The sequence below is a fragment of the Bos indicus genome, chromosome 3 (genome assembly GCF_029378745.1).
Source record: "Bos indicus isolate NIAB-ARS_2022 breed Sahiwal x Tharparkar chromosome 3, NIAB-ARS_B.indTharparkar_mat_pri_1.0, whole genome shotgun sequence".
Taxonomy (NCBI): domain Eukaryota; kingdom Metazoa; phylum Chordata; class Mammalia; order Artiodactyla; family Bovidae; genus Bos; species Bos indicus.
Window position 1 is genome coordinate 3,373,555 of NC_091762.1, and position 23,716 is coordinate 3,397,270.

A 23,716-nucleotide genomic window follows, 5' to 3' on the forward strand; every position below is an offset into this window, starting at 1 on the left:
ACATGAATTTGCAGAGTAAGTGTAGAGGTAAAGGCGAGTCTTGTTGGGGGCTTAGGGACAGGTAGCTCCATGGGTGGGGCTTTGATCTGAGTCTTAATTCGGTCTGGGAAGGGAGAAAGGGAAATCGTGAGTGTTTGGGTTGAGCCACCCCCGACTTCTGCGCTTTTCCGTCTTCTAAGCAGCGCCTAGAGCAGGGCCAGGTGGGTGCACACTTGGCTGTTTTGTCGCTTCATCAGGGTCAGGTGGCCACAGTGCACAGAGCATGGGCTTTGGGCCAGGCAGTCTGGGCTCAGCAGCTGTGCTGTTTCTTGTCATCTTGTGAGCTGGTTACTTAGCCTCTCTGAGCATCACGAAAACGAGGTACCAATGGCCAACCGACTGAGTTGCTATGAGGATTACTCCCATTAGATGTGTCATGATGCTCGGCACACGGTAAGGCCTCAGGAGCGGTGGCTGCCTCTGTGCCTCTCTCCTTCACTGTGACAATGCTGCTAAACATTTCTTGGAAAGGCAGCTTCTCTTAAAGGAAAAAATGTAGCTTTGGGAGTCTGTGCTGCTGACCATTTGGGTAAACTGGTGTCACTGTAAAGTGTAGGACTGTAGTGATATTACAAGGTGAAGTGTGAGCGTAGCCCATAGACATACCCCAATCCTGTTAGTTCTTGTCATTTTGTCTTGCGTTTCTCTCCATTTGATTCACTTTAATGTTGACTACTCCTCTGAACCAGCTTGTCGCTCTTCCAGGACAAATCTTTTAAATCTTCTATTTCCCAGATGCCTCCCCCCAGCACTTAATTTAGGGGCAGAGTAGGTGCTCATCAAACACATATGGCCCCCTTTCAGGGTGGGCTTCCTCAACCTTTAGATCCTACAGCAGCTGCACTAGCCTTGGTTCTACCCCATCCTTCTGAGCTTGAGAAATCGTGCTTGGGTTGGTTGAGCAGAAGAAGACCAACCTCTGAAATGACCACCAAACATTTTATTTATTTTACATTAATAGTACTTTACCATAATAGTAGGCTTTCATTTCTAAGACAGCTCTGAGGAATGGGAAGCTGAAGGCAAAACGAAGGCGGGAGCCTGGGAAAGTTGCATCAGACAGCAGCTTCAGCCTCTGCAACTAAATCAGCTGAGGGAACCCATCATGGCCCGAGTCCACCCTGCTATGAAAAATCCGCCTGCTGACTTCCACCCTCTGCTCGTCCTCGTTCTCCGCCTCCTCCTCCTCCACCTCGTCCTCGCTCGACTTGCGGCAGGCGTTCTGGTAGAGCACGGCACACACGCCGGTCAGCCAGGCGGCCACGGTGCCCGCGCAGAAGATGCAGAAGCTGATGAGCAGCAGGAAGATGTAGTCCTGGAGATCTAGGTTCGTGATGCACATATACCGGAGCGGGTTCCCCACCTTCGTGATGGGCCATCCTGCCAGCTCTGTGGGCTCCACACAAGTGGCATTTTGTTCATCTAAGAGGAAACACACAGCAGGCAGAGTGCTGAAACAGAACTCCTAGGCTTGTGAGGCCAACGGGGACCTGGAGTGATGGCATGGACACCGGCTACTCAAAGCGTGGTCTGAGGGCCAGCAGTACCGGCATGACAGGGACCCCGTGAGAAATGTGGAATCTCAGGCAGCACACCCAGGCCTCCTTGACTCAGAATCTGCATCTTAACAAGATCTCCAGGTGATCTCTGGGCATAGTAAGGTTTGAGACTGCACGTGGACTGCTTTTTGCCCCAGGCTTAGCTGCATTCAGGCAACTCACTCCAGTACTCTTGCCTGGAAAATTCCATGGACGGAGGAGCCTGGTAGGCTACAGTCCATGGGATCGCAAAGAGTCGGACATGACTGAGCAACTTCACTTCTAGCTGTGTTCACATCACGTCCTAAAAATGATGTTTGCTTTTTAAGGCTCTTCAAGGAATGGGAGAGCACAGAAGGAGCTGGGAGTTTGGAAACTTAAGCAAGATGGTCATGGAGTGTGGACACTCCACAGAGCTCCATCAGTGTTTGGCATCTCTTGCTCCCCTTCCTCATCTTACCCCCACCTTCCCCTCCACCTTGTCCCTTTCCCTTCTCCTGTGCCTGAGCCCAGCCAGGGATCACTAAGGCCACTCAAGGTCATCACACCCCACTTAGGAGGGACAGGATTCTCTGGAAATGCCTACTGTGTGTTCTCTACACCCTCAACCTGGAGAAATCAGGGACGAGCTCAGGGCAAAGGGACAGCCAATACGGGAAGCAGTTCTGCTTCTGTGATGCTGTTGGCATCACTCATGATTTACATGAGTCTCAGTCCTTTATAGCGGCTGACTCAGCTGCCTGGATCCTTCTCTGAGCACCTCCCCACACCAAGCACTGTGGACTTCAGTATATAATAGAAGGAAAAGTGGGTCATGGAGCCAGACAGACTAGAATTCAAACCCGCTGTCACTAATTTTGGAAACTTCAGCAGGATGTCTGATACTGTCTTGGAATCCCATTGCCTCATCCTATAAAGAATAACTGTATCCATGAAATTAAAAGACGCTTGCTCCTTGGAAGAAAAGTTATGACCAACCTAGACAGCACATTGAAAAGCAGAAACATTACTTTGCATACAAAGGTCCTTGTAGTCAAAGCTATGGTTTTTCCAGTAGTCATGTATGGATGTGAGAGTTGGACTCTAAAGAAAGCTGAGCGCTGAAGAATTGATGCTTTTGAGCTATGGTGTTGGAGAAGACTCTTGAAGATTCCCTTGGATGGCAGGGAGATCCAACCAGTCAATCCTAAAGGAGATCAGTCCTGAATATTCATTGGAAGGACTGATGCTAAAGCTGAAACTCCAATCCTTTGACCAACTGATGTGAAGAGCTGACTCATTAGAAAAGACCCTGATGCTGGGAAAGATTGAAGGCTGGAGGAGACAGAGAATGAGATGGTTGGATGGGATCACTGACACAATGGACATGAGTTTGAGTAAGCTCCAGGAGTTGGTAATGAACAGGGAAGCCTGGAGTGCTGCAGTCCATGGGGTTGCAAAGAGTTGGACACGACTGAGCAACTGAACTGAACTGATAAAGAAGAACATCTATTCTCAGGGTAATAAAGAGGATTTAACTGGCACAGGTGAGCAGGTGAGCTACTGTACACAGCAGTGCACACAGTAACACTGTACACAAGAGCTGCACAGACTGCTCAGAGCTCTGTTGTCAGCCCTGCATTTCTCTAGCTCCATATACTCTGCCATGCTGATGCTGAGGTGCCTGTGTGCAGTGTCCAGGTGAAAATATCCAGCAAGCATTAGATAAATGAGTTTCCACTCAGGGCTGAGATTAGGGCTTAAGACAATTATGATCAGAGTCATAGTAGCAGCTGATATTTACCAAGTTCTGTCTACATGCTAAGTGATATGTAAATGCTATCTCATTTAATTCTTACAAGAATGTTGACACATTTTCATCCTTGTTTTTCACATCAGGAAACTGAGACTCAGAAAAGTTTCCTAACCTGAAGGTTCTGGATAAACTGCAGGATCTCAGCAGGGGACAGGAGACAGAAAACCTGGACTGAGCCATCTGAGCTTGTTTCGCAGAAGTAGGCGTCAGAGAGAGACTAATGCGGGGAGAAGCTTCCCCTACAACAGGGTAGGAACTCCAGGCTATGTAGTGGTAGTAGTGAAAGTTGCTCAGTTGTATCCGACTTTTGGGGACCCCATGGACTATATAGTCCATGGAATTCTCCAGGCCAGAATACTGGAGTGGGTAGCCTTTCTCTTCTCCAGGGGATCTTCCCAACTCAGGGATCAAACCCAGGTCTCCTGCATTGCAGGCAGATTCTTTACCAGCTGAGCCACAAGGGAAGCCCAGGCTATGTAAAGGCACTGATTTCCTTGGTGACCAAGGAAATGAGGGAAATCAGTTTGGACTAGAGCTAGAAGCAGGAGAAATAGGGAAAGGAATACAGAGGTGAGCTTACTGGGAGGCAGCTGGTTCTGGGTGACTGGAATGAGCTGTCCAGGCTGACCATTAAGTCCTCTCCAAACTGGACACCATTGCCTGCACCCTGGTTCCTGGTCAGTGCACCTACAGTGAACTTGTTGGTTACTTTCAGGAAGATGGCCTGATGTTTGTAATGCTACTGAGGACTCGCTCTTGGTTGAGGTTTTAGTCACAGGAGGAGGAAGCCAGCATGGGGCTGCCACATTGACTGTTTGCAAAGATTACAGAGGAAAGGAGAGGGAGAAGCCCCTCTCTAGAACGAGTGTGAGACAGAGGCCCTGTGGGTGACCCAGGCCAACTGGAGAGGAAAGGGCCCTTGGGCTTCCATCTCAGTATGTCTCAAGACCTCTCTCTAGTCAGCCTGGTTCAAGGACCTCTGGTGCTTTTCCAGGAGGCCCAAGCAGAGGCTGGTGAGGTGAGGGAAGACTCCGGCAATCTTCAGGAATTCTAGCAAGACAGGGCTTAGATCACCTGCCTAAGCTGCCAGAGACACCATGTGGGAATATACAAAGAAAGATGTATATGAGAAAGGAGAACATGGGACTCTGAGGGTCTGGAGTGTGCCCAATGGTGGGTGCAGAGGGGTTTATCTCATTCTATTTTTAAAAAGATTAGGCTTTCAAATCAGGGCTTGGGCGGCAGATATGAGACTAAACATTAAATGCGTTATTTCCCCATTTTGGAGCATTACCTTGAAAGGAGCAATTAGGCAGCGATTTTAATGCATTGTTAGGCTGCTTTTAAGTGAGGGATGTGGGTGGCTCTGTGGAGAGGGTTTTTCTACTGCTGCATTCTCTCTCCCCTCTTCATTACCTGTCACCGCCAAGGTGTGAGCGCTCCTCACCTCCCAGCACGTCTGTCTCCACCATAGCCAGCTCCCCAGCTCTGGACCGCTGCACACACTCCTGCCAGATTTCCCCTTCTGCAAGCTTGGCTCTTGCCAGTCACACTCTGGTTCAAAACCCCTGTCTGACTCCCCCCAGGGCTCAGGATAACATCAAGACCGCCTGGTGTTCAGAGCCCTCAGCGTTGCCCCGTTCTACCATTCCCACCTTACTTCTCAGTTCTCCCCGTAACTCACCCTTTATTCTAGTCAAATTAAACTCTCTTTGCTCCTTGGTTACCTCTCCCCCTTACCTACAGCTAGCTTTGTTACACTGCCCTTTTCGCATCAAATATCTCTTCCTCCAATTTTTGCATCATCAAGTCCTTCCTGTCCTTCAAGGTCTAATGTAAATGCATCTACTTCCAGGAACCCTTCCCCAGCCACTTCATCCTCCCAGTTCAGAGGATATATTGTGATTGTTCCCACTGTGGGCTCATCTGTTGCATTTCTTAGCATCATTCTTACTGCACCTATCATGTTCTGTCTTACTTGGTGGTTATTTGTTAGAAAAGCAAAGCATCAAAAAAAAAAAATTTGAAAAAGCATATATTTAAACAGATTTTTTTGATGTGACCACTTTTAAAGTCTTTATTGAACTTGTCACAGTATTGCTTCTGCTTCATGCTTTGGATTTTTGGCCACAGGAATGTGGGATCTTAGCTCCCTGACCAGGGACCAAAACTATAATCCCTGCAAGTGAAGTCTTAACCACTGGACCACTATGAAGGTCCTGCGAAAAGCATCTTTTCTCTCCTACAAGACAGACTTTTAGCTCCTGAAGGCATAATCCATGTCTGATCATTATCATTCTTGTTAATAAGAGCTATTATTCCTTGAATTACTTGATTTTTAATATTTGGGGATTTTCTAGCACTGCTTTCATTATTCAATTCTAGTTCAGTCCTACTGTAGTCAGAGGCATATTTTTCTGATTTCAGTCCTTTGAAGTTTATTAAGAATTTTCTTTATAATAGAGTCAGTTTTAGTAATTTTTGCATGTGCACTGAAAAAATGTATTGTCTTTGTTGAATACATTGTTCTATGTATGCCAATGAGTGTGCTTTTATACAGATTGTCTACATCTTTATTGACTTTTCATCTTTTTTGGCTTTTTGTTAACTTTATTGTCTCAGCTACTATTAGCCTACTTGTCGTCTGCTAGTTACTGGGATGGAGAAGGCGATGGCACCCCACTCCAGTACTCTTGCCTGGGAAATCCCATGGACGGAGGAGCCTGGTAGGCTGCAGTCTATGGTGTCGCTAGGAGTCCGACAGGACTAAGCGACTTCACTTTCACTTTCATGCATTGGAGAAGGAAATGGCAGCCCACTCCAGTGTTCTTGCCTGGAGAATCCCAGGGACAGAGGAGCCTAGTGGGCTGCCCTCTATGGGGTCACACAGAGTTGGACACGACTGAAGCAACTTAGCAGCAGCAGCAGCAGTTACTGGGAAGTATGTTAAAATCACCAGTTATGGTTGTGCACTTGTCTACTTCTGCAAATAGTTCTGTTAAGTTTTGCTTACATATTTTGAAGCAATGTTCTTAAATACATATATAACTGTTAGTTCTTTCTGGTAGATTTACCCTTTTCTTTTGGTTAGTGTTTGTATTGCATATCTTTTCCCATCATTTTACTTTTAATCTTTCTGTGTTCCTATATTTAAGGTACGTTTAGTAAGCCGGATGCAGCTGGGCTTTGTTTTTCATTCAGTCTAGTAAACTGTATTTTAATCAGCCCATTAACATTTAATGTTAGACTGATATATTTGGATTAACTATTGTTTTCCATTTCTCCCACTTTTTAAATGATCCTAGCTCTCTATTATTTCATCTCTCTCTTCTTAAAAAATTTTTCACTTTGTATTGGGGGATAGCCAATTAACAACATTGTGACAATTTCAGGTGAACAGCAAAGGGACTCAGCCAGACATACACATGTATCCATTCTCCCCCAAACTCCCCTCTCATTCAGGCTGTTAGGTAACATCAGGGTAAGTTCCATATGCTACACAATAGGTCCTTATTGGTTCATCTCTTCTTTAGCTTGTTAGTCATGCATTCTTCTAGTCTAGTATGATGACTTTAGGGTTTATGGACCTATCTGCTCATCTTGGAGTGTCTTATATGTTCTAGGCATCATATAAGGTGCTTCACGAAATTAAACTCTACTCTTGAGCACCCCACTGGGTGTGTGTGTTAGTTGCTCAGTCGTGTCTGACTTTTTGCGACTTTATGAATTGTACCCTCCCAGGCTCCTCTGTCCATGAAATTCTGCAGGCAAGAATACTGGAATGCGTTGCCATTCCTTTCTCCAGGGGATCTTCCCAATCCAGGGATCAAGCTTGGGTCCCCCACATTGCAGGCAGATTCTTTACCTTTTGAGACACCAGGCAAGTGCTCCACTAAGTAGTTTTAATTATTCCCAAGCTACAGGATGAATAAGTTGTTCATCAATTACTCCTTCTCTGGCTTTCTTGATCTCCTTGCCTCTGAGAAAAGGCTGCCACGGCACTGTTGTATATGTTGTGCACTGCACAATCCCAGGGCTTTCATTCATATTACAAACAGGCAGTTAAGCCCCATATTATCCCTTCCTCAGCTCCACTTCATAGGTGCAGAGCATTTGCCCCAGTACAGTGCCTAGGTACAATTACAGGTATCATTAATGTTTAAATTCTCCCTGCAGATAGTTCCTAAGGAAACATAAACCACACACTTCTTTAGTTCCTCATGTGGCATATTGCTCACAAGTGGAAAACCTGTCTCCCAAAATCAACGCATGAAGGGAAAAGTTTCAGGGACCCAGAACCACAGCTGGTAGCATAGCAACTGAGGAAGCCTTCCTTCAGAAAACCAGCTTGAACCTGGTGGCTTTATGAGGAACTGCTCTTTTTCTTAATCCACAAAAGTGACCACAGTTCTGCAGTCTGCATGGCTCTCCAGATGAGCAGGCTGCTTTGAGTTCCCTGGACAGTCTTGCTTAGGAACTGCCTGGGCTAAGGGGAGAAGGCCAGCCTCCAGCTGACGGCCATGTAATGGGAGAGGATACAATTTGCAGACTTCAGTTACACTGCAACTGCCCCTTGGAGAACAAATGCCAGTTTCTATCAGTCTAAGCACTTTGTGGTAAAAATTTCCACCTGGAACCTAGGGAAAGGCCCAGTTCCCCCATTTCTCCTTATTAGGCCCTAGCTTGCCTGAATATCATTGGATGTTCAGTACTTTGTCTTTTTTTTTTTTTTTTCGTCCAGCTAAATTATGTATTTATTGAGGAAGTGGATATCTGTCTGCTTCTGTCTGCTAGATTATGAACTCCATGAAGACATGGATTTGTGTTCACTATTGTGTCCCCAACATCTAGAGTACTGCTTAACACACACCAGAGCTCAAAGTATGTTTGTTGAGAGGATTAAATATTTTTTGTTATTAATGTCCCTTGGGGCAGTGTTATTGACATAAGGCTTAATGGGAGGAAAGAGACCTTGGGGTGATAGAAGGCCATAGATGGGCAGCTAACCTCGTACCATCTCGGACTATTCTACACTAGGCTAATACCAATCCCTGCTTACCTTGTGAGAGTTTAGGGAGAATTCAGTGAGCTAAGGGATGTGAAGTCTTGGAGGAGGCAGGAACAGATGGTCTCCAGGACAAAATGAAGGGTAAGCCTTGAACTGTCTTCTGAGAGTGGAGAAGGAGATGAGGGTAAGTGCACATGGAGATGGGGGTGAGGATACAAGGGCTGCAGGCATGATATCAAAAGGTAGCTATTGTTTCGATCACTGCTTGAGAATTGTTTGAGAGCAGAGATCCTATTTGTTCACCTGTATATCCCTAGTGCAATGGCACCCCACTCCAGCATTCTTGCCTGGAAAATCCCATAGATGGAGGAGCCTGGTAGGCTGCAGTCCATGGGGTCTCGAAGAGTCAGACATGACCGAGCGACTTCACTTTCACTTTTCACTTTTATGCACTGGAGAAGGAAATGGCAATCCACTCCAGTGTTCTTGCCTGGAGAATCCCAGGGACGGGGCAGCCTGGTAGGCTGCCGTTTATGGGGTCGCACAGAGTTGGACACGACTGAAGGGACTTAGCAGCAGCAGCACACAATAGAGCCTTGATAAACATCTGTTGAATACATATAGGAGAAAATGTGTGGATTATTGGCCTAATCTCATACAGTTCAGTTCAATTGCTCAGTTGTGTCTGACTCTTTGTGATCCCATGGACTGCAGCATGCCAGGCTGCCCTGTTCATCACCAACTCCTGGAGCTTGCTCAAACTCATGTCCATCAACTCAAGATGCCATCCACCCATCTCATCCTCTGTCGTCCCCTTCTTTTCCTGCCTTCAACTTTTCCCAATATCAGGGTCTTTTCCAATGAATCAGTTTTTCATATCAGGCAGCCAAAGTACTAGAGCTTCAACTTTAGCATCAGTCCTTCCAGTGAATATTCAGGACTGATTTCCCTTAGGATTGACTGGTTTGATCTCCTTGCAGTCCAAGGGACTCTCAAGAGTCTTCTTCAACATCACAGTTCAAAAACATCAATTATTCAGGACTCAGCTTTCCTTATGGTCTAACTCTCACATCCATCCATCCATCCATATGGGAAAAACCATCTCTTTGACTATACAGACCTTTGCCTGTAAAGTAATGCCTCTGCTTTTTAATACACTGTTGCAAAGAGTCGGACATGACTGAGCGACTGAACTGAACTGAACTAGGTTTGTCATAGCTTTTCTTCCAAGGAACAAGCGTCTTTTAATTTCATAGCTGCAATCACCATCCCAGTGATTTTGGAGCCCAAGAAAATAAAGTCTGTCACTGTTTCCATTGTTTACCCATTTATACACCATGAAGTGATGGGACCAGATGTCATGATCTTCGTTTTTCAAAGCTGAGTTTTAAGCTGGCTTTTTCACTCTCCTCTTTCACTTTCATCAGGGGGCTCTCTAGTTCCTCTTCACTTTCTGCCATAAGGGTGGTGTCATCTAAATATCTGAGGTTATTGATATTTCTCCCTGCAATCTTGATTTCAGCTTGTACTTCAACCAGTCCAGCATTTTGCATGATGTACTCTGCATGTAGGTTAAATAAGCAAGGTGACAATATACAGCCTTGATGTACTCCTCTCCCAGTTTGGAACCAGTCCATTGTTCCATGTCCAGTTCTAACTGTTGCTTCTTGACCTCCATACAGATTTCTTAGGAGGCAGGTAAGATGGTCTGGTATTCCCATCTCTTGAAGAATTTTCCACAGTTTGTTGTGATCTACACAATTCAAAGGCTTTAGCATAGTCAATGAAGCACAGGTGGATGCTTTTCTGGAACTCTCTTGCTTTTTCTATGATCCAACAGATGTTGGCAATTTGATCTCTGATTCCTCTGCCTTTTCTAAATCCAGCTTGAACATCTGGAAGTTCTCAGTTCACATACTGTTGAAGCCTGGCTTGGAGAATTTTGAGCATTACATTGCTAGCATCTGAAATGAGTGCAATTGTGCAGTAGTTTGAGCATTCTTTGGCATTGCCTTCTTTGGGATTGGAATAAAAAGTGACCTTTTCTAGTCCTGTGGCCACTGCTGAGTTTTCCAAATTTTTTGGCATATTGAGTGGAACACTTTAACAGCATCATCTTTAAGGATTTGAAATAGCTCAGCTGGATTCTCATACAGCAGTTCTTTAAAACTCATGTTTTTGGCTTTGCTGTGCAGGACTTGTTTCTGATGGAATTTGAAGGGAACACTATTATATTCTGCTGTACTATGAATGGGGCTTCCCTGGTGGCTCAGCAGTAAAGAATCTGTGTTCAATGCAGGAGACCTGGGTTTGATCCCTGAGTCTGGAAGATCCCCAGGAAGAGGGCGTGGCAACCCATTCTAGTACTCTTGCTTGGAGAATCCATGGACAGAGGAGCCTGGCAGGTGGCAGTCCACAGAGCTGCACGGAGTTGGACATGACTGAAGTGATTAAGCAGCAGCAGCATACTATGAATGGCTCAGAGAAGACTCCCTAGAGGGGAACCTGGATTGCACCATATGCAGCCCAGCACAACCAAAGCCAACTGGCCAATAAGGCCCCTTCTTAGACCCTCATGCATGGTCCTATGAGTATTTCTAGTCCTGACATTAGCTCCTACTTTTGCCTCCCTAGAGCTCCTTTCTCTCATCACCCAAATGTCTTCCCTTGATGGAAGCCAGGCTTTAGCAAACTATAATCTGTGGGCCAAATCCATCCTGTGGCATGTTTTTGTATTGATAAATAAAGTTTTATTGGAACACAACCATGACCATTCATTAATGTAGTTTCTATGGCTGCTTTTATGCTACAGAGACAGAGTAGTCACAACAAAGACCCACAAAGCTTAAAATATTTACTTGTCTTTTTTTTTTAATTTTTTTAATTGAAGGGTAATTGCTTTACGGAATTTTGTTGTTTTCTGTCAATCAACAGGAATCAGCCATAGGTAGAAAGTGTGTGCTGACTCCTGGTCTAAAGCATCCTTGGCTTTGGATGATTTGGGCTTGGGCAATACAGTTCTTATAACAATTTTTCCCCTTGCATGAAGAGTTCATATTTTGGTAAGGTTTAAGCCTGATTCATAGACCATTGGAACACTACAGGAACAAACCTTGAAGTCTATCAAGTTCAGCCTGATTATTCCTGTGCTTTAAAGTTGCTTAGACTACAGAACTGGTCTTTTGTATGAGCAGTTGTAGATGAGCACAGTTTACAGGTAGAAAGACCCCTTTTCTTCATGACATTTCTCAGATGCTTCTCAGTGCCCAGAATTCTGTCAGCAGGAGCTTCACTTCACTGATAAAATAAGGCTTAAAGTGTAAAGTCCTCTGGAAAAGAAGCCAAAGACTTAAGCCCTCCCATGCGGAACGCCTGCTACTGACTTTCTGTAGCAGGTTATGATGGGGGGAGAGGAGCCAACTGCATATCAGATCTGGGGATGGTACCAGGCAGTTCTGGGAAGCTAATTTGTAAACCAAACAAAGTTGGCTCTCAGTTTGGCCTAGAGCTGGACCTTGTGAATAACTACCCATCTTCTTGGAAAAACTCAGATAGTGGACAGTTATTGTCCTCATGGGTAAGAGGCAATTTAGAAAAGCTCAGTGGTGGAAGGGCAACACCATTCACCAGTTGCCCAGGCAGAGACTTGGGAGTCCTTGCTGCCTCTCTCACATCCCATAATTCAAGCCATGAGCCAGCCCTGTTAGTCTGACCTTCACAGTATACCCCGATTCTAACCTTCTCTGGACCATTACCTGGGGCCAAGCCACTGTTCCCTGCTGCCTGAAAACTGAGGCAGCCTCTTAACTCAGGTCCCCGCTTTCCCAGCTCTCCATCTAGCACTGGGAGGCAGCTGTACATCATAGATCGTGTCTCTTCTCCACTTAAAACCCTTTCATAACTTCCTGTCACATTTGGAATAAAATCGAAAGCTTCTCCATGACCTCCAGGTCCTATGTGATCTGGCCTTTGATTTTTAACCTCATCTCTTACCTTGGCTCCACTCCTCTTCAGCCATACTCACCTTCTACTACATCGAACTTATTCCACCCTAGGGTCTTTGCACTTGCTCTTGTCTTTGTTTAGAAAGCCCACACTCTGTGTCATGTTTCCTTTGCCGATCCCCTCACTTTATTCAGTTTTCTGCACTTCTTAATTTATCCTTTGATATGTTCAGTTCAGTTCGGTCGCTCAGTCATGTCCAACTCTCTGCGATCCCATGAATTGCAGCACGCCAGGCCTCCCTGTCCATCACCAACTCCCAGAGTTCACTCAGACTCACGTGCATTGAGTCAGTGATGCCATCCAGCCATCTCATCCTCTGTCGTCCCCGTCTCCTCCTGCCCCCAATCCCTCCCAGCATCAGAGTCTTTCCCAATGAGTCAACTCTTTGCATGAGGTGGCCAAAGTAGGAGTTTCAGCTTCAGCATCATTCCCTCCAAAGAAATCCCAGGGCTGATCTCCTTCAGAATGGACTGGTTGGATCTCCTTGCAGTCCCTGTGATCCTCTCATGCTAAGCATCATTTGTTTGGTTTTCATGATCACCAGTGAGCTGATGATTTACAAACATATATTTTATCTTCTATTCTGAATTTCAGGTCAAAACATCCAAAAGCCTCCTGTCTCACAAAGAGCTCCCGCTCAACACATTCAAGACAGGACTTGGCTTCTCCCCAAGCCCCTTTACTACTTTCTTCTCTCAGTGGAGCCCCCACAGCTGTCCAAGCCAAAGCCTTGGGAATTACACTTGATTTTTCCTTTCCTTTATTTTCCACATCTCATTGACTTTTTTATTCACTCAAATATTTTTTGAGAACTTTCTTTGTGTCTGAAGATTCAGACCTGCTCTTGGATCTTGTAGACCTTCCTGTCTATCAGAGAATACAAATGTTAAAGAACACAGACCTGTTAATTACTTAGAATTGTGCCTGGAGTCACAAAGGGAGTGCAGGGGACTCTGAGAAGGTCTAGTTCAGTCCCAGGTCCTGTTGTGTCTGCCTTCTGAACAGTTTCTTCTGGCCTATCTGTACCTCTTCAATTCATGCCTCTGCTGTAGACTGCCAGCCTCTCTTGTCTGAATGCCCACAGAAGCCTCCTAGCTCTGTATTCATCTTTCCTGCCTTCCAAAACTTCTCAGGATACATTGCATGTTCCCTAGAAAATCATTCAAAGGCCCTAGATGGCCAACCGCCCGTTTCTCTTTTCTAGCCGCATCCACATTTTGTTGGATTTCTTTCAGGTTGGGGAATTCTTCATTTCTAGAGGTGAAGAAACTGAGGTTGGCTGCTTTGGCGGCCTTGCACTGCCTCCTTCCAGGGGCCTGAATGGTATTGGGTGACCAGAGGGGCCATGCATAGCGGTCTGGCATTTCTGAGTTTGAGGGGGCTTTAGATCACCTACTCTCAGGGATTCCAACTGGGCTGAGTTAGAGAGTGTATGAGAATCACACAAGTTCCTTCCCAAACTGAACAAGCTTGCCCCCTCCATCCCTTCTCAAGTTTTCTGGATCGTTTGGGGATCACTGCCCCAGTTGCAGCCCTCTCAGCGGCTTCATTGCCCTCGGGAGGCTGCTTCTCCGGCTCTCAGCAGAAGGGAGCCACAGGGCCAGGGTGAGGTGGGAGAGACACGCTAGCAGAGCAGTTGACAGCCTTGGCAATGTCTGCTGCCCAGCTGTTCCCGCTTTTGGCGTCTGGTCTTTATTGCAATCTCCTTGATGGAGGAGATGGGTTAGCATTAATAGTGGAAGGGTGTGAAGACCTGAATTCATTCTGGAAATCTAAGTTTTGGCACAGTTGTAGATGACTTTGTACTTGGTGGGTTGAAATGGGGCCATTATCCTATTACAGCAGCCTGGAATACAGGATAAAATAGCCTCAGGATGAAACTAAGATGTTCTCTGTTCAAAATGCCCTCTAAATGGCTTAGACCTGAAGCAGTACATGACCCAGCCCATCTGCTTCCTGCAGATGTCCCCAGGTGGCTTTATCCCCCTGCCTTGGTGGCACTCCTGCCTAGAGTCCTTTTTTTGACTTGTGGACCCCACCATTGGACTAAGCAGGATGGTCCAAGGACTGTAATTTAAGGGCTGACACAGACAGACCTTCTGTCCTGAAACTACCCCCATGTCTATGCTAGTAGCCTGTCCCTTTCTGTGTTCTCTCTGGTTCTGTTTATTCCCTGTCACATTGCAAATGCCCCTTGAGGGAGACATATCAAAACATTATTAGCCACCAGCATCACATCCAGTGTGTTAGTCGCCCAGTCACGTCTGACTCTTTATGACCCCATTGACTGTAGCCCCCCAGGCTCCTCATCCATGGCATTTTCCAGGCAAGAATACTGCAGTGGGTTGCCATTTCCTTCTCCACAGGATCTTCCCAATCCAGGGATTGAACCTGGGTCTTCTGCATTGCAGGCAGACTCTTTATTATCTGAGCCATCAGGGAAGCCCCCAACATCTCAGTGTAAATCAATTTATTCACTAGTTGAAGCAGCCACTGTAGAGCTAGAATCCAGGTCATTGTCATTGGGCTTCTCATAGACCCTGCCCCAAGCTAACTGGGTCATCATCTCTGGACAGGGAGCCTGGGCTTCTTGTGCTCATTGGCGTTTGAGAACTGCTGGTTGAGCAGGCCAGGCCTGGGAGGAAAATTCAAGGCACTGAGTCCCTGGAGGGTGGAGGCATTGTTCTAGCCAGCAGAGGGTGTTTAAGACAGGAGGTGAGAGAATGCAGAAGTTACAGGTTGCATTTCCTAATTGTGTGACCACAGTACTCATCTAGGAACATCTGTACCTCAACACTAATCCATTGTGTACTTGCCCATTTGGGACCCTGTCTGCTGACCACTGCTCTCCTCTTCCTCCATCTAAGTGCATCTTTTATTTCTATTTAGGTCCAACTAGAAGGAGTCTTATAGAATGTCTACTCCTGTTTCCTTATTTCAGAGACAAGTGAGACTCAGAGAGAAAATGACTTGCCACCCAAATCATACATTGACATGATTGAGATCAGAACTCCTGGCTTTCAACTGCATTTTCCCTCTCTTGTATCCCTAGATTTGTCTTATTAAAGACAGGATTTATGACTTCTTTCCCTGTGATAAAGCACCCCAACATAAAAAAAAAAAAAGAATGTTAAGCATATAATAAACATACAATATCTGTTTCAAAGTTGAATGGACAGTGATGTACCTGATAGTAAGGAAATATCATGGCATGGGGGAAACACTTAACTTGGATGTTAGAAGATCTCCATCCTGGACTGGACTCTATAACCACTTACCTGCTGCTGCTGCTAAGTCGCTTCAGTCGTGTCCGACTCTGTGCGACCCAAGAGACGGCAGCCCACCAGGCTCCCCTGTCCCTGGGATTCTCCAGGCAAGAACACTGGAGTGGGTTGCCATTTCCTTCTCCAATGCATGAAAGTGAAAAGTGAAAGTGAAGCCGCTCAGTCGTGTCGGACTCTTAGCAACCCCATGGATTGCAGCCTACCAGGCTCCTCCGTCCATGGTATTTTCCAGGAAGAGTACTGGAGTGGGGTGCCATTGCCTTCTCCAGCCACTTACCTGAGAGGGGGCTAAATTATAAAGTTCCAGCTTAAGTATCTTATATTAAAGGCTTCCCTGACCAGTCATAAATATGGCTATTTAAATGAATTGAAATGACATAAAATTAAAAATTTGGTCCTCAGTTCCACTAACCCTATTTCAAGAGTTTAATCGCCACATGTGGCTAGTGGATACTGTGTTGGACAGCACAGATTTAGACCATTTCTGCTGCTGCAGAAGGTTTTGTTGGACAGCGCTAGACCAATGTGGAGGCAGGGTGCAGGGATGTAGGAAGCCAGACTTGTTCTGTCCAGGAGCTTAGAGCTGCATGAGTTTTTGAGAGCATCTTCAGAGGCATTCAACTCTGTCCTGCTGGGGAGCGCTATCCTGGGAAGAGCTCAATTTCCACGCTCACCTTCAAATAGCATTAATGACTGGAAAATTACAGTTCTGGCCAGGAATTAGTCTTCCTATTTGCTGACTTGAGCCAAAAAGAAAATGCAATCTGTGAATCTGTTTTAACTCTGTATTGACCAGAGCATCCGAGGAACAAGCACACTTCAACTCACTTCTATTTCTGCTATGATTTTTGTCTTTGGAAACTGAATACATGAACTCTTTGAGAACTGGACAGTTTCCAGTGCATCTGGTGAGTCTATTATTGAGGGTTTCCTTTAATGAAGACTTTTGGTAACAGCACCAAATCTCTGGTCAGTAAGGGAAAGTTTCAATGCTCCTATTAGCTGTAGCCTTGTGATGAAGCAAGGTGAATAAAACATTCAACCTCCTCTACAGTTCCTCTGAGGGGGCAAGCAGCAGTATGACATAGGGGGAGAACACGTTATTACCCTCATGTCTTTTAAGACCACTCCATGTCTTTTTTGGATCTTGGCTTCCTTCAGGGTTCCCCACTGTTTCAGAGTTAATCTTAGTTAATTGTATTTCCTATGAAATCACTCTTTCCTCTGATATGAAAGTTGATAAAAGATTGTTCAGTCGTCCAGTTGTGTCTGACTCTTTGTGACCACATGAACTGCAACACGCCAGGCCTCCCTGTCCTTTACCATCTCCTGGAGTTTGCCCAAGTTCATGTTCATTGCATCTGTGATGCCATCCAGCCATGTCATCCTCTGATGCCCTCTTTTCCTTCTGCCCTTAATCTTTCCCAGCATCAAGGACTTTTCCAATGAGTTGTCTATTCACATGTGAGTGAGTGAGTGAGTGAAGTCACTCAGTCGTGTCCGACTCTTTGCGACCCCATGGACTGTAGCCCCCCAGGCTCCTCCATCCGTGGGATTCTCCAGGTAAGAATGCTGGAGTGGGTGAGTTGACCAAAATACTGGAGTTTCATCTTTAGCATCAGTCCTTCCAGTGAATGTTCAGGGTTGATCTCCCTTAAGATTGACTTGTTTGATCTCCTTGATGTCCAAGGGACTTTCAGGAGTCTTCTCCAGCACCACAGTTCAAAGGCATCAAGGGGTACTTATATTATTTGCCCAGGAGTTTATGTATCTTTCACAACCCTCTTCAAGATTGGGGCACTTTGGGGGATCCATAAGGATACATCTCTAATGGCTAATGGTAGCCTGATGGTAGGCTGTGGATAGGGAGAGCCTGGGACAAAACTTCTATTCAGTACTCTTCAGATGACAAAATTACACCATGAAGGTGACTTCTTTCTCCCAGGGCCATGTCTACCCATTGGAGGTTGGAACTGACCTCGACTCCATCCCTCGAAAGATGCCTGCATGTCCATATGTGTTCCTGGAAGTTGGCTTGTCTTTAAGGTAGAACTTCAGTTCTAGACTCAGATGACTCAGGAAGAATCCCCTTACTGATGTTGGTCCAGCCCTGAGTCTCATGATCCAGTTGAGACCATGCCTTTATTTGAGATTTTTTTTCCCCCCAGGGTCTGAATTCCTATATTCATAATTCATCCAATATCCAACTCCCTCCAGGATTCCCTCCCTTCTATTTTCTCAGGGATGAGTGTCCTGAGACCTGCTGCCCACCTTCTCATAGCCTATTTATATGCCCACATGCATCTGTACAGGCGTGTCTCCTGGACAAGGCACACTGTCCTCCAATACCACCGAGCCTTGCTGAAGTCCACTGCTTGCCCCATTGGCCACCTGACTGATAACTGGTGCTCTCTCCATTCCTTGCGCCTTTCCTACATCTGCCTACCATTCATTTATTGAATGTTTACTGCCTACCATTCATTTACTGAATGTTTATGCTGTGCCAGTCTTAATGCTAAATGGAAGTTCATAAATGTTCTAATTTCATCCTTGCACCATCCCTGGGCAGTTGGGTCTATTATTAGACCTGTCTGAAAGATGAGGAAATTGAAGTGCAGAGAGGTTAAATGAATTATCTGATCTCCTACAGATACTAAGTGGCAGGGCTAGGAATATGATTCAGGTCTGTTTTGCTCTAGAACCTGAGCTCTTAACACTGGGCTTTCCTGCCTGCATGGTGGCCATCCTTCACCACCCACAGCTGAGACTTTCCCAAGTGCTTGTTCTACCCCAAAAGGCACATGCTGCCTTCTTTGTCCTGCTCTGTCCGGTGAGTTTAGTTCTGGTGTCCCATTGCACCGTGGGACACATATGTGCAGGTGACTCATAGTCACATGAGTCTCTGTACATACTCCCAGGCTTCTTGGCTAGTTGTCTCCATGAGCACTTGTTTGGGACATAATAAATATTTAAATGAATGAAAGGATGAGCTGAGTGGTGGCATGGAAGATCCCTACTTCACTGCCATGCTCTTCAAACGGTCTACATACTATAATTCTGCTGTCATACTGACCTCAATACAGCACTGCAGGCAAAATCTCCAGGAGTACGGTTTGGTATTCTCCCTGGGTCTAAAATGAAACCCATCTTTAAGTTTGATTCTCCTTTATAAACAACCAGGTTATTCAGCTCATTTCATAGAAATTTTCCTATATCCTGAAACTTGGGCACATGGGAAAGAGATGTGATACCATTCAAGAACATGTCAAAGATTACCGTTTTGATAGAAAAATGTGGTGTAATAGGTGGGCTGAAGGTTGAGAGTTCAACTAGAGTGTTTGTAAATAGCAAAGATACTTTCACCTAACAGAGGAATGAGTCATCGTATGAGAGTCACGTAAAATAAATGTCTCCGTTATGTTGAGGTCTGGCTAAAGGACAAGTGGAGCATTCCGTGAATTCTACTGCGTGTGTTTTCAACTTTGTGTCTGTGTGTGTTTGTTCATGTCTTGGTGTGTATCTGTGCATTTTTACACATGTATGTGTGTCATGCATATGTAATACGTGGTCGAGAGTGTGAGTATGTATATATATGTATGTATGTTTGTGTAGATATAGTTTTGTGTTTGTATATGTGCATGTGTGTATGTGTTCGCACATGTGTTTGTGTGTGTGTGTGTATGTGTGTATGCATGGGAAGGGAGAACCAGACTGAATAAGGTGCAAAGGAGAGCAAACACTGAAGTTGGGTTTATTCTTTTAGAGTTTGGGTAGATTGGGGTGAAACCTTGGATTGGAAGGGAAGTGCAGGCATATTATAATGAGTCTATGATGGCTCGGGCTTATTATCCAATGAAAGTGATCTTGTGTGAGTTCCAAATGTAGACAAGACATAAAGGTGAAATATAGGTGCTGTGGCCCTATGCTTATGACATGACTTATATTTATTACTAAAGTGACTTATTGGATCATAGTTATATAATTTGAGGACTTAAGAGATAGCAGTCATATAGAAAAAGACTTGAATTTGAAATCAGGAAGTTCAAACCACTTTCCTGCCATTTAGTTGCTGTGTGACTTTGGGTGAACCAATCCATCTTATTAACCATAGGATAGGGTCAAAAATACCTACTCTAGCCTCTTTCCATAGTCTTAGGGCACAAAATCTAAGAGCTGGTATGAAACTCAAAGTAAAGAAAATGAAACTGCACATGTGAAAAACTTCAGTAGCTGCAAAACCTGATACAAAGCTAAATTGTTCTATGCCTGGCTTGGGGTTCACTGATACCTTTAAGAGATAATAATAGTGAATTGGGGCAATGGGACTATATTTCTGCATGAAGTGATCTAACCAAACAGCAGAGGGAGATGAGCAGATTTGTAGTTTGCGTGCGTGCGTGTGTGTGTGTGTGTGTGTGTGTGTGTGTGTGTGTATGTGTTGGGTGGGGGACTTCCACTGGACAATGGATGAAAAGATTTGTCTACCTCAAAAGACAGACTCTTCATTCATGAGAAGCTTATGAGCTTGACAAGATAGACACCAGCTTCTGATGTTTTTGAAAACATGTAGTGAAACAGATTCAGTTTATAATCCTGTCCAATCCTGGATGGAATTCAGTCAAAGAGTCCAAAGTAGTTAGTCTGAAAATTCTGAGAAGATACAACTTTAAAAGCTAAAATTCGGATTAAGGGAGATTACCTGGGAGGTGAAGTGGAAGGCTCTGGGACTGGGGAAGGAGCCAAGCTCCTTCACACTTTTCAGCAGGGGGTCCTCCTGGCAAATTGGCAATTTCTGCTCAAGAAAAATGTGTATGAATGGTGGGGAGGGAGCAAGAGAAGATGATGCTGGTCCACAGGCTAGTTACACAAACATTGACAGGGAGAATCCCATCTGGGAACCACATTTAATGTATGAGAATGATTAATATTAACCTTCTTTTAGAGAGCTTTCTAGAAACCACCACAGCACCAGTCTTGAGAAAAGCAGAAGACACCATCTCTGGAGAGGCAAGGCAAGCGACCCAAGAAACTGCTCCTGTATTCTTTTATGATTAGTACTGTTAAGAAAATGGTCTGACAAAGTTTCTTCCTTTCGATTGATTCTAACTTGAGTTGGCTTAGATGGTAAAGGGTCTGCCTGCAATGCAGGAAACCTGGGGTCAGGAGGATCTTCTGGAGAAGGAAATGGAACCCACTCCAGCATTCTTGCCTGGAGAATCCCATGGACGGAGGAGCCTGGCAGGCTACACCCCATGGGGTTGCAGAGTTGGACATGACTGAGTGACACACACAATTCGAGTTGAAGTACCTGGCAGCAGGGCCAGGTGCCTCAGGCACAAAATTTAAGGAGATACTTTTTCTTGGTGCCACCTTCAATTTTGTATCCTGGGAGCCCCAATTTTGCATCACTTGCCCCATCATAGTACAGCCCCTGCCTGGAAGACATTTAACGACAGACCCACTTAGAAAGCTAGGAGGCTTTTTTTACTTGCTGTCATCACCCAGTTCCTTCTCTCCCAGTGCCCCTTAAAAGCCTGGCATTTTGGTCAGGAATCTTTCTAGAATATTGCCACTTGGACTTAAGGGTGGAAACTTCAGCAGGACATTTGTGAAGCTGGTATATGAAATTATTTTCAAAAACACACACCCAGGGAAGGCAGAGAAGACATGGTTCTGACCGAGTTTAATTACATCAGTGGCTCCAAGCTTTCTGTGAGGGGCTCGTTATTTCACACTTACCCAAAGCTCTGCCTTCCCTGGGTCAACGTGATATTGGTGGTGTGGGGGAATTGAAGGATGAGAATGGGACAGTAAAGCCACTGAAAAGAAGGGATGAGGCACCAGAGTGCCCCAGGGACCATGGCAGAGCCATGGGGACAGTGGACAGAGTGGCAGCAACTGGCTTGGAACTCTACCAGGTAAGACTTGAGCGTCTGCCTGTGAGTTCGGAATCTCTCTGCTTGACACACTGGGCATTGGTGGCCCATTCTGCACTCATTCGTGCTGTTCTCACCTTCCGTGCATGTTAGCATCTGAACACAAAGGAGATATCCAAGCCTTCTCTTCTCCTCCCCCTCTCACTCATGTCTCAGTGGCTCAACTGTGCCTCCTCCATCTCTATTGATCTTTCCTTTCTATGCATCATACCATTGGATTTTCTCCTGGTTAGGAATGACTGAATTTACTTTTAGATCCTAGAAAAGTCAGTCACCAAATTAAACAGATTAAAATAATTTACCAAGGGAATTCAGTGTCCTTGTATTACTTTGTCATTTTGCAGTTATAGTACATTATCATTTCCACTCATATCATTTCACATTGAAAGGACACTCTCTATGTTTGGTAATATTATTGTCCCCACTTTATGGATCAAGAAACTGAGGCTCAGAGAAATCGAGACTTCCCCAACAGCAGCTGAGTAGTAAGGGCTGAGTATGGGAGCAGAACTCAGCTCTTTGGATAACTATTCTAGAACATTTTCTATTGATCCTTATTGCCTCTCCGGTCAACCCAAGGATGGATCCTGCAGAGCAATAAGAATGCTTTCAATCAGTTTTACCCAGATTTCTCTCCCGCACTAACCACCTTTTGACTTCACCTTTTCCGGAACCAGTTCCTCCTATGCCATCATATCCTCATCCCCACACGCAATCAAGCCCTCACCTGGATAGTTCAGATGGGACACTATTAAGTAGATGGTGAAGTCCAGGAAAAAGCAGTTGCATTTCCAGGGGTTTCCACTCAGATACAGGGTCTGGAGTGTTATGAGGTTTTGGAAGGCAGCTTCATCCAAGGTCTGCAAGCCAGTATTTCTGAGGTCCAGGTATCTCAAAGAGCTGGTGTTGGCAAAGGTGTACTTGTTAAGTGATAACAGATGAGGGTTGTTGGAGATATTCAGCTGCAGCAGGTTGCTGAGCATGGAGAAACTATACGGGGAGATGAAGGTTAGATTGTTGAAGCTGAGGTCAAGGTAGATGAGTCTGAAGACCCCGACAAAGGTATAATCCATCACCTCCTGAATCCTGTTCTTCTGGCAGTCCAAGTAAACAAGGTCACTGAGGAGTCCTAGATTCATCGCTGGCAAGAAACGGATCTTGTTATCATTCAGGTACAGCCTCCGGGTGTTCAGGGGTATATCAGAGGGGTATTCAGTTAACTGGATCCCTGTGCAGATCACTTCTTGGTCTTGACATTGACAATTATTTGGACACTTTGACCCCGATACCAATACCATTCCGAAGGAAAAGAGTAACCACCCCGGCCTAGGGTCTGAAGCGAGGGACATAGTAAGTCGCGGCGACTACCCTCCTTCCACTTTTCAGCGGGCGCTATCCCTCTGATCAGAAGGCTGCGAGGGGCGGGGTGGGGCGGGGGAAGGGCGCTGGAAAGAACTGTAACACTCTAGCTTTGTGCAAAGCAATTTTCCATTACAGAAGAACTGAACAGAAGTTGAAGCGCCAAGCCGGGTGCCCCGGTGGCTCTGCTGGTTGCTCACTCCCAGACTGCTGCTGGAAGCCTGCCTGCTTGCCTGCGTTTGTAAGTGAAGGGGAGCCAGGGGAGAGCCACATGACAATGAGGTTGCCAGTTGACACCTTTGTGATGTCAGCAGCTTCCGGAGACTGCCCGGGGGAGGGAGGGAGAGTCCTGACTCTCCTTCTGGGTTGTGTGGGGGTGTTTTGTGTAACTTGGTAAGCTGGCTGTCCTTGGGGGAGTGGGGGCCTGAAGCATAGGAGTAGGGGGGAAGCTCCTTATCAGCTCCCCATGGAGGTGCAGTGGATTAGACTAGATTGAACCCCCTAATCTGCAGGCCATAGCGGGATCACAGAAATCTCCAGTGCAACTCCCTTTTTTACTGATGTGAAAAGTGACCTGTTTGAGGTCAGTTCTCACCATGGGTCTCTTCCGTGGGTATTGAGTTTGGCTAGGTGCCATTTTTGGGGGTGTTGTCAGAAAATGGGAAAGGGGCAGGAAGCAGGTGGGCTTCTCTGAAATGAGGCAAGGGAAGTTCCCTGATAAGGTTGTATTCCCAGTTTACATACAACTCTGT

The 23,716-nt window shown here is 45.6% G+C and overlaps 1 protein-coding gene across 1 annotated transcript; it reads right to left on the bottom strand.

Annotated features, from left to right (window-relative positions):
* Window positions 1–233: 233 nt before the first annotated feature.
* On the bottom strand, window positions 234–23,165 carry LRRC52 (leucine rich repeat containing 52). The gene is made up of 2 exons (XM_019958320.2): window positions 22,333–23,165; window positions 234–1,461 (listed from the first exon to the last, which is right to left on the bottom strand). The coding sequence occupies exons 1-2, from the start codon at window positions 22,952–22,954 to the stop codon at window positions 1,121–1,123; spliced, it is 963 nt and encodes a 320-aa protein (XP_019813879.1). The 5' UTR covers window positions 22,955–23,165; the 3' UTR covers window positions 234–1,120.
* Window positions 23,166–23,716: the final 551 nt, after the last annotated feature.

Excerpts from the sequence above, each read along its gene's own strand:
- LRRC52 (XM_019958320.2), bottom strand. The coding sequence starts at position 22,954 with ATGTCCCTCGCTTCAGACCCTAGGCCGGGGTGGTTACTCTTTTCCTTC. Across the intron at positions 1,462-22,332 it reads GTCCCATCTGAACTATCCAG|ATGAACAAAATGCCACTTGT; the intron begins GTGAGGGCTTGA and ends GTTTCCTCTTAG.